Genomic DNA, 15,162 nt, shown 5'->3' with positions numbered 1-15,162 from the left:
ATTAAAGTAAGGTTTATATCAAGGTGGATATATATATATATATATCCACCTTGGTTTATATCTTAATTCTTAATTCATGGGTCATAGATAGATAGATAATATTACAAATTACATGAATAGTATTATCAATATTAATTATGTTAATAATTTAATATAATATATCTGTAACCTGAGGTATTTTCTAATTTGATGTGGTGGGCCATATAAGACTCTGCGTAGGGCCTCCATCTGGTTGTTCGCCTCAACTGACTCGGGTAGAAACGACTCCGCAGCGCACAACTTTGTCCGCCTCTACCCAGTCACGACTCACGACTCTGGTAGACATCGACATTTATAACAAGCCACAAACACCAGACCAATGTCCTTATCACGGACGCCGGCTGGTAAAAATCTTTTTGTGTGTCCCGCCAAAATAATAAATTTAAAAATTACTAAAAATCAGTTGTTATCTCTGTTATTTTGTATTTTATGATAAGAAATATATTCTTTTGTTCATTTGACTTTCCGAGGATTCAAATTTGAAAAATGAAAATTCTTGTTCAGAATGTTCAATTTTTATTAATACAGTAATACAAAACTGATTAATTTATTATTTAATCATATCAAATAATTACTATTGATTTTGTAGTTTTGTTTATTATTAATTCATCGAAAGTTATTCAAGTGTTAATTTGACTGACTAACATTTTTGGTTAATTATAAGATTAACTATGGAAATCTCTAGACGCTTTTTTGACATACTCAAGTCCATTAATTACCATGTTGGACACTTACCCAAAGAATTATTTGCAAATGAAGCACAGCTTCCTGAGTTATTACCTATTTTCACGATTTTAATCAATAGTGTCACAATACAGTCAAATTGTTTGACACCCAAGGAATTAGCACTGTAAGTACCTATATTCTATCATTAATTTATTACATAGACCCATTTCTTCAACATAGGAATTTATTATTGTGATTATAGCTTCTTAAATTACATAATATGTATCTTTTTAAATATTGAATAGTATTATAAATATGTTAAATAAGTTAGTATTTAATATTTATTTTGTTAATTGACAAAATTTGAATACAATATTTTATATCATTTATCGTTTACATATGATGTCATAATTAAATAAATGTATTAATGCTTAATGAGTGTTACATAGGTAATTAAGGTAGACTGCTAATTATTCTTGTGAATTTTTTTTTAGTTGTTCATAATTATATAGATAATGTACTTATAGGAATTAGGTCGTTAGGTATAAATAAGTGTAAAATAAAAGTATTCAGACAGTTATATTGTACAATAATACTTAATGTTTATATTATAAATATACTATGTACTCATATGCTTAAAAAAAAACACTTAAAAACATAATATCAGACTAAAAAGCAATGTCAAAAATATAGTTTCTATCAAACTAAAAAAATAAAATATGGTTTCCCTCAAAAAATTTCCATAATTTTGATTCTATTAAAAAATACTAGATTTATTTTTTGGCTATGCTGAGTAATATTTTCTAACTCTACAATAACCTATTACTTTTTGTTTATGGTTATTGTTTTCATCGTTTTCATAGGCGCAAATAGGGGGGCACTTAGGGGGTATTAGCACCCCCAATTTTAAAAGAAGCACCCTCAAATATTTTTTTTATACTATTACAATCAGTAACTATTTAACGCTATGCCCGGAAAATGAAGAGATTAAGCACCCTCAGTTTTATTATTGAAATTGCGCCTATGATCGTTTTAAAGTAGAAAATATTAAAAAACAAAAAAAAAAACTAGTAAAATACATTACAAAATTACAAAAATAAGTGATCAATTTTTAACCACTTCTATTTCTATAACACTGCTAGATTTTAAGTTAAGCTAAAAAAAATAAACAAATGCTTTAGTCTCAAATTCTTCTTATTATTAAGTAAAATTGACAAGTATATTTTTAAATGTTTTTTTTCTTTTAGATATACTTCTATATCTTCAAAGCATGATCATTTCTCTTCTATAGAAAAAGTATCAAAAGCCATTGATAAATTTTATGATGAAACTACTAAAGATGCAGTAATATGTTCTTCTGATCTTGAAACTTTAGAAAAAAAAATTTTTAAATCTCAACAAGAATTAAATGATTTAAAAGCGCATGGAATGTTGTATGAGTAAGTAAAATAAGGTCATTTAGAGTTAGACAATTATTTTTATTTGCATGTTAAAACTGTACACTTCTAACATGTAGAATAATGATGTGATTAGGTTGTTATGGATTAAGAAATTTGTGCTAAAATAAGACACACAACTACAAGTTTCTATCTTTTATTTTAGGGTTTTAGAGAAGTGTGTGAATGTAAAGATTTAAATAGTGTCTTTTTCAGCATGTTGGTGTTTAGTATGTATTATCAATTTTCTAAGATATCATAACAGTGTATTATTTACATTATTACTATATTACATTTATTATCATATTTATAATTAGCTTAATTAACTGTTAAATTAATAAAAAATTATAATATATAATTATATAAAATATTTAATTATGTATAACATTTTTATTGACTAGTAAATTATTAACATGTTAACTGCCTTGTGACCACTGGCGATATATGTATTACTAACAACCCTAACATATTTCTTCATACTCTATGGTCTTTACTAATTTGTATAATCATTTTATTTAAAAAATATGTTAAATAGGTACATAAAAAAATTGTAATTATTCTTGCTATGCCACTGCGCCTTTTTTAGTATATTATTATATTGCCATAGAAAAATTAATAATTTAAAACCGTTTTATTTATGATCGATGGCGGTGATAGAGTCTATACATAATAACTTGATGAGGTCACCGGCATCTGCGAAAATAATTGTGTATTCTAATGCTGTGTGGAGACAAGCGGTTTCATTGTAGTTGATGTGTTAATAATCAAAGATTTTATACTTTATACTTTATTTCATTTGATAGATAAAAATAAAACAGAATTCATAACATCAAACTAAAAGTGCTAAAATCAATAACCTCTTTTCTGTACAATAGGCATTAAGCTGTCAAGTATACTTTATCATTGAATAGTCACTGTAATGTATATGTTAAATTGTGGATTTACTATCATTTTTTTTTAAATCCCAGTTAAAACCTTAAAACAATTTATGAGGAACTTCGTTTGAAACTTTTGAACTATTTTTGTTAATGCCATTGTACAAACTTTTATAAACTCTGCATTACAATCTGCTGAAATACTCTCATATTATTTATAACAATAGTATATTATTATGTAGTATTTTAGTATTTTACATGGTGTACTTAATTATAAATTAAAAATATTAAATATAAATATTAATACTATAATTTCAGAAATTATGAAAATTTATTTCATTAAATTTAGTTAATTATCATGTTTAAAAATTTCTGATTATATATTCCACTATACTAATATTTATAATCAGTGTTTCAACTATAATTTTTTTTAATCAATCTCTAAAATTTATTTAATCTATCTATATGTCTTTTTAAAAAAAGTGATGTATATAATAATATTAATAAATACATTTTTTTTTAAATACTTATTAAAACAATAATAAAATAACATTATATTTATTATTTCATTCTTTATTTTGTATTGGAAAATATATAAATGCTACCTAATACAATTAGCATAATAATATACACTTATGTAGGATCATAATTTTAAAATAGCTACATATAAATTTAATTATTTTTATATGTTTATTTAACATATGTAAGTTTAATCATATAAAATTATAAATATAATTTAACATTATAGTTAAATTAGTTAAATCCCTTTTAAATCTATAAGTTATTCTATATTTTTTTAGTTAAAAATATTAAAAATGTATTGATATAAATAGTTGTTATTTATTATGCATATTTTGTGATGTAATCTGTATGAAATAATATATTTAATATGAAAAATATAAATAATTCAAAGATTACTATTTTATAACTGAGTTACTAAAGGTACATTTAAATTTTTATTATTTTAATAGATATAGTATATATAATCATAATTTATAAGTTATAACTAAGGTTTAAACCAGCAGTTCCCAACCCATAGGCTGCGGCTATATATAATATAATATATTTAAAATAATAGTATTAGATATTTTTATGTATTATATTTTTTTAAGGCTGGTAACACATTCTAAGCGTGTTATCAAACTGTTTATATAAATAGCCCTATTATGTTTTGTAATGTATTTGTATTATAACATTTTTTTTTTACATTTAATTTGGTTTCAAGTAATTTTTAATAATTAATTTTAATTTTTAGAAAAAAGATACATTTAATGGATGATGAAATTTCTTTACTTAAACAAAAAGAGGATATTATCAACTTATCTTGTTTTAAAACAGAAAATAATTTGGATGCAGTTATGAAAAAATTTACAGAAGAAGTTGATACACTTGGTTCTAATGTTAATAAGCTTAATAATCATGTTACAAACAGTATGACAAATGTAAATGTTGTTAAAAATAATTCTTAATAATATAATTGTTAATATTGTTTACTTGTAATGATATTAATTATTAAATTAAAATTAATATGTTTAGGATTATGAGTGCTTAACAAAATTAGCATCAAATAACTTGATTAATTTGACTGATTTATGGCGCCAACAGATTTTTAAAATGATAGACGTATGGTTTAAAGAGGTAAAATAAAATAATTTTATTATACTTATTTTTTGGTATTTTATTTCCAAATAATTTTATAATTTACAGGAAAATATTTCTTCTTTAATAAATGATAAGTTTTCTACTAAAATCCAAACTCTAAGTCAACTCTCACAAAGGTAAAATTGTATTTATTTAGTGTATATCTTAATTATGCAATTAATCAAAGTATACATTGTGTAGTTGTACAGCTTTAAGGATGGCTGGAATGAACAAAAAATATGAGATATCAAAATTAAATATGGCAGTGAATAATATACTCAATATTAAGAATTATTTTAACGAGGATAAGGAGAATCTAAATTCGAACAATCAAGATATAATAAAGTAATTAATAATAATTTAAAAACAGTTAATGGTAAAAAAAAATATTAATATTACACCTTTGTGTTATAGTTAAAGATTGTAAAATAATTTCTTTATAAGATTATAACATTAATGATAAAATTGTATTTTAGTTACATTGACAAGCATATAAAAGATCCAGAAGTACTCATGGACATTAATCAACAGTCACAATTTACTGAATATGACAATATACAATCTCGTATATCAGAAACAGTGATCGCGGACGCAACACAAAAACTTTCAGAATTAGAAAAAATTAATGGTCGTTTAACGTTTGTACAAGATTCCATTGAACATTACATCATGATATGTGATGTGTTATGGTGCCTGATGAGAACAGGCTGTTCTATGGCTAACTTAAAATGTGAATTAGTATTACATTGTATCAATGTTCTTGAAAAAACTTTTGATGATATTACATTCGCAACTGTGAGTTCAACAAAATGGTCATAAATTATTTAAACTATTGATTGTTTATTTTAATTTCTAATGTACTTACTATTTGTTTAGCAATGGACTTTAAACCACAACGATACAGAAGTACCAAAAAAGCATGACAACTATATATCCATGGACAGTGAATTTGTAAAATTTGATGAATACAAACATTACTCCAGCATTTATACCAACAGGTAAGTCTTTTTAGTTTTTATTAGTAAATTTAATTATACTGTGACAAAAGGGATACCAACCATTTCTGTCTTTGTCTAACAATCGTAGAACATAAAAATTTAGATGTGGTTTTGCCAAGTATACCAATTGATCGAGTTAAGTGATAATATTTTTGAAAAGATATTTGAATTTTTTGTTAAGTCTACTCGTGATCGATTTTCCCACATTTTTGTTATATTGCTTTAACTTCGAAAAAAAAATTATATTAAGAAGAAAATAAATTTTAATCTGTAAAGTGGTGGATCAATCAGTATGTTTGACAAAATATACATTTAAATTTTTATGTTCCACGTGTATTCAACAGACAGAAACATTCAGTATCAAATCTCTTAACACACTTTCTAATTAGAGATGATATAAACCTTGATATTATTTTTCTAAGTATAATTGTTAAATTACAATATTAGAAACAAAGAAGAGTTGACGATACATACCTATTGTCCTCTAGGATGTCCTAGAGTCCTAACCTATGTCCTCTGCTATCTAGCATTTTATATTTTAACCAATTCTCCCCATCTCTAAAAATGTAGCAATTTTTACAGAAAATATTAGACTAGTTTCTTATCAAAAATAGGGTAAATTAAGTTTTAAGTTATACTTGATTTTTCATCTCAACTTTCAAGTCTAAAATCTTTTCAATATTTGTATTTAATTTTCAATTTTTACCAATATTCAATAATTTTTTCTCTTTTGTAAAAATTTTGAACCTGATTTGACTATTTTATCACTAATACAAATTTAGATTATATTTTCATAAGAAACACCTCAATTATCTATCCTAATGCTCGTTTTACATTTTTCAACTGTTTTATATTCCGATCATTAAATAAAGGAATTTCACCAATAAAGTAATAACCATTTATACTATATTAGCAGTTTTCTTACTTTTTAAGATTTGTTAATAGAATTATACTTTTTAAAGTATGAAAAAAATAAATAATCTACTTATGTGGTAAACTAATAATAAAAATTATCAGTAATATAATCAATTAACTTATTAATTTTTTTTTTTTTTTTTTTTTTTTTTTAGTAATGAAATTGAAAAATTATCAAAAATGGTACAACAATGGAAGAGTAAATATCATTATAGCAGAGATGAGTGTAACCAACTTGCCACTTTACAACAAGACTTAAAAATGTACAGTGACACAGTTAATGATTTAATTTTCAAATATTTAAACACAGTGTAATGAGAAAATTTTATTATTTTTTATTTCATTGGAAAACAATATGATAGGTTAAGTAAAAATTTGATATAGTTTTGTATTTACTTAAGTATAAAATAAGTTGATAAGTAACAAATATTACATTTTTATACTAAAACAATCGTTTTTCATATGAAAAAAGACTGTGTACATTTCCTTCAAGTTGTGCAGATTGTGTACGTCTTTCAAACCTAAGTTCACCCGATAACATCATCGCTCTGAGATTTTTAAGCGATTTAGTACCAATATCTTGACAACTGTGTCTTAGACCACATTGTATGTATGGTAAAAACCTGAGAGCGGATCCTTTATCGACAATTGTTCCACTGACACCTTGAGCAACTTTCAAGGAATCTTTCTCACTGTGAACAGACATCCAATAAAATAAAACATAAAACCATTTGATGGGCAAATATTATTGTAACTTACCTATGGAAATATCGGTTTAATGCTGATCCTTTGGCATCTTTTCTATTCATTGCTTCCAAACTTCCCATCCCACGATACTTCTTTAGCCTCACACCATCTGAAAAGAAATATTCACCAGGCGATTCAGATGTTCCGGCTAACATAGAACCCATCATCACTATAACAAAAAAAAAAATTAATTAAATATTGTACCTAGGTACATTATTGATTTAGTTGTGTTATTAGTCTGTCACACTAAGGTTAACTAAACATTTTAGATAAACTTGAATAAATAACAATGACATTTCTATTTACTTGAATTAATATAAAATTATTATTTTATTTTAGTATAATTAATATAAATTTTTTTGGAAATTTCTGGAAATATTATTATAGTATTATATTATTTATAGTTTTTATAATGGTATTATTCATTTAATGCTTAATTATTTAAATTTAAGTTTATTTTTATTCAATTGTAATTCTCATCCTTAATGTTATCTATAAAATTATAATTGTAGGCAAGATTACCTGTGGATGCTCCAAGTGCTAGAGATTTAATTATATGACCTATGGATTGAATTCCACCGTCACCTATAACAGGCACACCAAACTGTGAAGCATATTGAGCAACTCTGTAAACAGCAGTTCCTTGAGCTCGACCAACTGCCATTACTTCTTGTGTTGTACAAATAGAACCACAACCCATACCAACTCTTAGACCATCAGCACCAGCATCTATAAGAGCTTTTGCTTGTGCCATAGTAACAACTAAAAAATAATAATCATGCTTAGTTAAATGATAAGATTTATACGAATAATTTATTACCATTTCCTGCAATAACTTGTAATGATGGAAGATTTTTTTTAATGTATTTAATCATGTCAATTTGATATACTGAGTTTCCTTGTGATGAATCCTAATAATAAATAAAGATGATGATATATTTTGACAGGCATTGATAGAAAAATTCAAATTAGTATTCTTACCAAAACTATAACGTCAGCTCCAGCTTGATGTAATAAATGAAGTCTTTCTTTGTCATCCTCGCGTGTCCCTATAGCGGCACCAACTAAAAGTTGTTTATTTTCATCTTTTGACGCTTTAGGATAATTACGTGATTTTTTCAAATCTGTTCTAGCAATTAATGCAACTAATTCACCATTTTCATTTAAAATGGGTAATTTTCCTTTTTTGGAATTTTCTAAAAGGCTATTGGCTTGTTCTAAAGTTACCCCAGATTTTGCTGAAATTATATTTTCTATTCTTGTCATTACCTGAATAATTAAAAAAAATATATATATTTTTTAAAATTTTATACTAAATTGTATAACTAGTATTTTTTTTTAAATATATTATAAAACAAATTTAAATAATTACCAAGTTGACTGATTGTTGTAATTGTTCAGATCCTTCAAGAAAATCTATATCTCTAGATGTAACAATACCAACTAATTTACCACCCAATTTACCATTTTCAGTGACAGGAAAACCACAAAATCCGTGTTCTTCTTTTAATCGAAAAACATCAGATACCTAAAATCGATAAATAACTCATTACTTTTTTGAATTTATAAAAAATTTTTAAGTTTTAATAAAATAAAATGTTCACCAATAAGTCTTGAGATATAACTACAGGGTCTCGAATAAATCCGTGTTTGTATTTTTTTACTTTCAGTACTTCACTTGCTTGATAGGTAGGTGAACAATTGTGATGAATAATACCAATGCCACCACAAAGCTAAAAAAATAATATAAAACTGATAATTTGTGTTATTGCATGAGTAATTATTATAAGAAATAAAGTATTGATAATACAGTAAAACTTCCATTAACGGTCACCTCTATGTAACGGTTAGGTTTTTTGGTCCCATCAAGTGTTATGCCATGTATTGTCACCTCTAAATAGCGTCATTAATTATGGTCCCTTTAGTGACCGTTAATTGGAAGTTTCACTGTACAAATTATTTAATAATGTGATTTCTTTAGGTCCTTCCCTAAACTAACCTTGGTCCTTGCAGTACATTTGTACATAACAATACCAATAATACCTAACCTTAAACTCGTGTTATATTATATAATGTATGATTAAAATAACACAAGAAAAAATTCCTTATAAAATATTCGAAAAGACCCCGATAGCTCTTTCAAAAAATTTATGGAAAATGTTTCAAAATTAGTTTCTATTATGTAAATGTTGACCTCAAAATGCCTCATATACGTAATAGACAGATATATGTTATGTTAGTTCCGATAATCCAGAAGAATAATTTAAAGTATCTATATATATATATACCATTTCTCGATAATTTAATATCCTAGTTACATTCGTGGTTTGATGAAAAGTTAAAATAAGTATTACCACCTCAAGGCTTAATTCCAAGCAAATTGCATTTATATAATGATTCAATTTTATTGACTACATCTACATACGAAAATGATCTTTCTCATGCAATATTCAACTAAAATACTGAACTATACATGTGGAGAAATCAATGCAAGAACTTAGAAAATGTACCACAAACTGCAACGAATCAATGCAACACTGCAAAAATCTTTTACTAAATATTAAAACACTTTTAGAGCTGTTCTTCACATTACCCATTACTTCTACAACTGTAGAATGCATATTTTCTACTCTTGAATGAATAAAAACCTACCTTAGGGCTCAGATCAACAATATCTCTAGAAAGGCTAAATGGCTTGACTTAAACCAATTTAAATAAGGAAGAAAATGTAATTGTAGGAAAAATAACACAAGTTTTCATAACAAGTCCTGCTAGGAGAATGCAAGACAAGAATGGTCAAAATAATAGACAATACTTAAATTGTACATACTTAAAATAGTATAATATACATATTTATTATATCTGTTAGACCCCTTCCCTTGGGAGATTTCTGGCTATGCCACTGTTTAGTTATATCATTAAATTTCCTCTTTGTGCATTTTTGATGTTTTATTACATTGAGAACTTTATATACCAGTTATCAGATCAAAGTAGGTTTCATTTAAGATGATATAATTTTTTAATGGTAAACAATTATCAGTTTTTTCTTCACTATCTTAATTAATATAAAAAACTGTATGTTATCTTTATTTAATAAATTATTTTTTCTGCAATCAATGGTGATAAATATTTTAAAAATAAAGTTATATAATTAATAGGTATAAGAGACAATTATATTTTTAAATTTTAGACCAAAGTTCAAAAAATAATTAAATTGGCCTTTTTTAGTTCTAGAAAGAAAATATATTTAACATTAACAGAGATAAGATAAGATAAGACAATATATATATATATATATATATATATAATCATAAATTATGAATAAGATAATAATAAATGCTAATAATTATAATGCAATAGAACTCGACTTACTGCCATTGCTGTAGCCATTTCTGATTCAGTTACAGTATCCATAGGTGATGATACTAATGGTGCTTGAAGAGTAATATTTTTTGTTAGAGGTGAAGACAAGTCCTAGAATAACAAACAATATTTAGATTTACCTCTAGTTTAAATGATATGTAATGTTAGACACTGAATCACAGTATTAATTCAGCATTTTTCTATTTAAACTTAATATAATAATAATATGTTGTCATTTTTTTATTATTCATGTGAAAAACATTAAATAATTTATCAAAATATCAAATGTTATTATATTCAATACAAATTAATAAGAATTATGAAAATTCTTAGTTATTATCAAAACAATGAAAAATATTTAAATAGGGTGTTTTGAAAAGGTTTATAAATTAATAAATAATCTGAACTTTTTTTTTTTAATCAAGTATCTTAAGGAACTATGTAAATCGCCAATAATAATTTTTTTTTATGATGGTTATTTATGATATTTTAAATTTTAAATTTAAATACCATTTATCTTAATGATATGCCAATGTTCATAAACTGATTTATTTAATAATGAAAAACTTAACTATGTTTAATGGATTATCACTAACTCACCTACTGTTGATTCATTAATATTTATTCATTTGTTTATACTACCCAGCATAAGTTGTAAAAGATTTTTTTTTAATAATATTAAAAAAAAAAATGAAATATCTATTGTCATCTTAACATAAAATTTTGGATTTAACACATCATGAAAAAAAATGAGTCCTCTAAATATAAGTTTTTTTTTTTTTTTTTTTAGTTAGATACATATTTAAATTTAAAATAATGTTTAGGATAACTTTTTTAAGTAAATACCTAAATACATTGAAAATAATTTAACTTGTCATATTTTATTGGTTTTAAGGCTATAAAAAATTGTTTAATGCTATAACATTCAGTTCTGGTTACGAGTAATGACGAGTTTAACACTTATATTGTTATATGCCCTTTAGAATAAAAATTCTTTGGCTTCTTCTTAATATTACATATTTATACTAGACATTAATAGGTGGGTGTATTTTACTTTAATAAGCAATGGCGTTAGGTAATTATTTTATAATATGGTAGAAAATAAATGAAGACTTACAACATCTCCTGCTACAAAATCAATAAATCCAGGCAATAATATGAAGTCACTGAAACATAAAACAATCAAAATATTAAAATAGTATATCTAATTAAAAAGATAACCATAGGTATTATTGATTATGTAATTGTGCAACTTTAGATAGTTAATTATCGATACATTACAGTTAGATTTTTATTCCTACACAACAATTTAAATAATAACCAATAGTTGTCATTTTTAGTCCATTGTTTAGGTTCACATATAAAATACTTAAAAGTATTATTTTAAGTGTTTTATTGATAACACTTTAATTATAATAAATGACATTTTTACAATTAATTTAAATTAATGATTAAGTATGTGTAAACATAAAAAAATGATAACATTAAGCTATTTGATTTAATCAAATGTTAAAATATTTTAATTAATTAATTAGGTACAGTTACTAAATGTATACAACAAACTAATACCACAGAGCAACACCAATTGATAAATATACAATTTAATGGTGTTATTAAAATAAATTATCAGGGAAATAATATAGTTAGGTATTTATACATGATAAAAATATTTTTCCTATTTTTAATAGATTTAAAATAATTTTAGAATTTGATTTTAATAGAATAAATATTTGTAGACATCATTTGGCATAAAAAATGAAGTATATAATTGCAAGACATTAATTATGTACTATAAACCCAAATTAGATTATTATTTTTAAAAATGTTTAATTAAAAAATAAATATCTTACAAGGTAGTAAAAGTGTTATTTTTAAAGCATGTATCTATCTTTTCAACAAAATATGTAGGTATTCATTTTTCATAACTGAGTAGGTTAAAGAGATGACCTATAACATCATAGTTGTATCGTATTTCATGTTACATAAAGAATTAAAAGAATTGCTGAGCTGTTATTGAAACCTTCCTCATTTATCATATTACTGGATTTTGCTATAGAACTAATTTATTTAAATTATTTTTCCAATACAATAGACAAAATTCATAACTACACTGCTGAACAAAATTATCCCTATAAATTAATGAACAACATAATGATAATTTTTGTCAATAGCCTATTAGCTAAATAAGTATAGGTAAGGTAATACAATTTTGATCAGTTAAATTGTCATAAAATATTATTTAACAATCCTAATTAACATTTACTACATTTTATTGAACACTGTTGTAGTTTTATTGACAGAGTAACAAAAGACAATAAATTAACAAAAGTAGGTACTCAACTTTTAATCGAATGATATTATAAGGCAAAAATACCTAATACATCTATACATTGATTCGTCGACTACAATGTAGATTAAAATTGTTGTTGGAAGTGCCTATTTAGTAAGTGATTAAGCTCATTAAGTGAATAATAGTTATAATAATATAATAATATTTTACACACCTCAAAGTGAATACTGTATTTATGTTAGTAAAACCAGTGATATACATATTATATTTTAAAGAAAAAACAACCTTTTTGAGATACCTATTTTTGTGAATAATTAATTGATGTGTTTTTATAAAATTAATATGATATTACTCAATTTCATACCTAAATCTTGGGTTTTTACAACTTGTTTGATGGACATTATAATAAATGCATTTTGTTTCAATATTTATCACAAGTTCAATTTGTCATCATTTAGGCGAATCGTCATATTATTTCTAACAGTAAATAATTACCGTTGTACACTTCAATGCCCACTAAACTATTTCGTAGAAAACGATATGTCGGAATATTACAATCGAGCGTTTCCGCATAATCCCTCGACAACGGGGACACAGGGGAACTCTATAAAATAACGATTGTTTTGAGCGCTTAATCCACTCACTACGAGATAGAGCCGACCCGAGTGCGTGTGCAAAACATTACCAGTGCATTCGGAGTGACGGGGCTCGCTAAAAACGTTTAACCGTCACGAGAGGGCTCGACATTTAAACGTTTCCGTGGGCGTTCCAGGGGATGTCTGTCAACGTCGCGACAGCCACCCCCCTAGTTAGTTTCTCGGCCGTAATGCGTCTTATCCGACCGGCGTTATTGTACACCACCGTATAGATGCGGTGCTCACGATAAACGTAAAACGTGGCCAATGCACATGATATAATGTTATATCGTGTCTCGACGCGACGAGGGCTAATAACCGGATAATGGATGGCGAAATCAACCCCCTCGCCCGCCCACCACCCACATGCCCGCTGGACGATAATTATTATCCGACGAAATAGTACGTACTTGTAAGTGAGGCCTTCGCCGGTGTTGAACAGCTCTTGGGCCGACAGGCCGTCTACGACGTTCGTTACGATGGGCATGGTGATGGGTCTGCGCTCACGGTAGTGGAGTGACGGAATGAAAAAGCCGGTAACCGCGTCGTGTGCGAACCACGTGCAACGAACGGCGTACGTCGACGAGAAGTGTCGGCGGCGGCGGCGTAGCGACGTAGTCGATTGTGTTGCGTGCGGCGGTGACGGGTCGACGGTCGCGCGGCGGTGCGGCGGCGGTGACGGAGCGAGTGAGACAGCCGGTGGCGCACCGCGTACCTACGTCACAACCGCAAAACGCCGCGTATCGCGAGTGCGCGTATATTGTAATGTAATAATATGTATTTTGTATTTGGCGGTGACGGCGGCGGCAGGTGGCAGCTCGCCGGCCGGCGAAGAGGATAAAACGTGTTGTCCGCGCCGTCCCGTCCGTCGTCCGCCACCGTAGCGGCCCGCGAACCGCCGACGCGTTAACCGTCCGTGACCCGACGACGAAATTTCGATATAATATAATATTGCCAATTAATAATGGACATTATATGACGTGATCGCCGCCACTGCGGTACGCGTACGTTTCATTGTAGTAAACGGTATAATAATATCGTAATGCATTTTATATTATATAAGTATTATTATAATATCCATCATTATTTCTTTGGTCCTCTCACAGAAACGATATTATGTATATATTATGCCACACAAACATATTGTTAAAAATGATTTGAGTGTAATGTAAATACTAAATACTGCTTTACCGCAAATGAAATACTTTCATATAAAATACATATAATAATATATACGCAGTAGACGAAATGGCTCAATATTAATAAGTGGAGGGATGCCTATATAGCGATTCAGATTTCCTCATTTCATCTGTACATTCTTTACACTTTGTTTAACATATTTTTTTTTCAAATTTAGCAATTGATCGGCTCACACGTCATGATATACCATACACATCCACTTATCAGTTATCAACAAAACATTTTGTCAAAAATTACATTTAGATATTTTAACATGTACGTCCATACCATGAATTAATTATCTTAATTCATAGTTCCTACTTATATTATCATTAATTTCGTTATTGTTCTGAGATATTTTATTTTATTTTGATCTGT

The 15,162-nt window shown here is 26.7% G+C and overlaps 2 protein-coding genes across 3 annotated transcripts; one reads left to right on the top strand and one right to left on the bottom strand.

Moving 5' to 3' along the window:
* The first annotated feature begins 489 nt into the window (after positions 1-489).
* LOC132924404 (uncharacterized) lies at positions 490-7,077 on the top strand. 2 transcript variants are annotated; one of them, XM_060988697.1, is made up of 10 exons: positions 515-566; positions 629-889; positions 1,953-2,144; positions 4,272-4,458; positions 4,553-4,654; positions 4,724-4,794; positions 4,859-5,002; positions 5,134-5,452; positions 5,534-5,655; positions 6,726-7,077. In XM_060988697.1, exons 2-10 carry the CDS (start codon positions 711-713, stop codon positions 6,883-6,885), a joined length of 1,476 nt encoding a protein of 491 aa, XP_060844680.1. In that variant the 5' UTR covers positions 515-566; positions 629-710; the 3' UTR covers positions 6,886-7,077. The 2 variants fall into 2 exon arrangements, with proteins under 2 accessions (XP_060844679.1, XP_060844680.1); XM_060988696.1 differs by having other exon boundaries at positions 490-889.
* LOC132924403 (inosine-5'-monophosphate dehydrogenase) lies at positions 6,883-14,247 on the bottom strand. The gene is made up of 10 exons (XM_060988695.1): positions 14,016-14,247; positions 11,798-11,846; positions 10,690-10,791; positions 8,922-9,050; positions 8,690-8,845; positions 8,299-8,586; positions 8,138-8,228; positions 7,840-8,079; positions 7,330-7,486; positions 6,883-7,262 (listed from the first exon to the last, which is right to left on the bottom strand). The coding sequence occupies exons 1-10, from the start codon at positions 14,090-14,092 to the stop codon at positions 7,013-7,015; spliced, it is 1,539 nt and encodes a 512-aa protein (XP_060844678.1). The 5' UTR covers positions 14,093-14,247; the 3' UTR covers positions 6,883-7,012.
* Between the last annotated feature and the right edge of the window lie 915 nt (positions 14,248-15,162).

Source organism: Rhopalosiphum padi, chromosome 3 (genome assembly GCF_020882245.1).
Source record: "Rhopalosiphum padi isolate XX-2018 chromosome 3, ASM2088224v1, whole genome shotgun sequence".
Lineage (NCBI taxonomy): Eukaryota > Metazoa > Arthropoda > Insecta > Hemiptera > Aphididae > Rhopalosiphum > Rhopalosiphum padi.
Note: the sequence above shows the minus strand (reverse complement) of the source record. Positions and strands in the feature narration are given on the sequence as shown.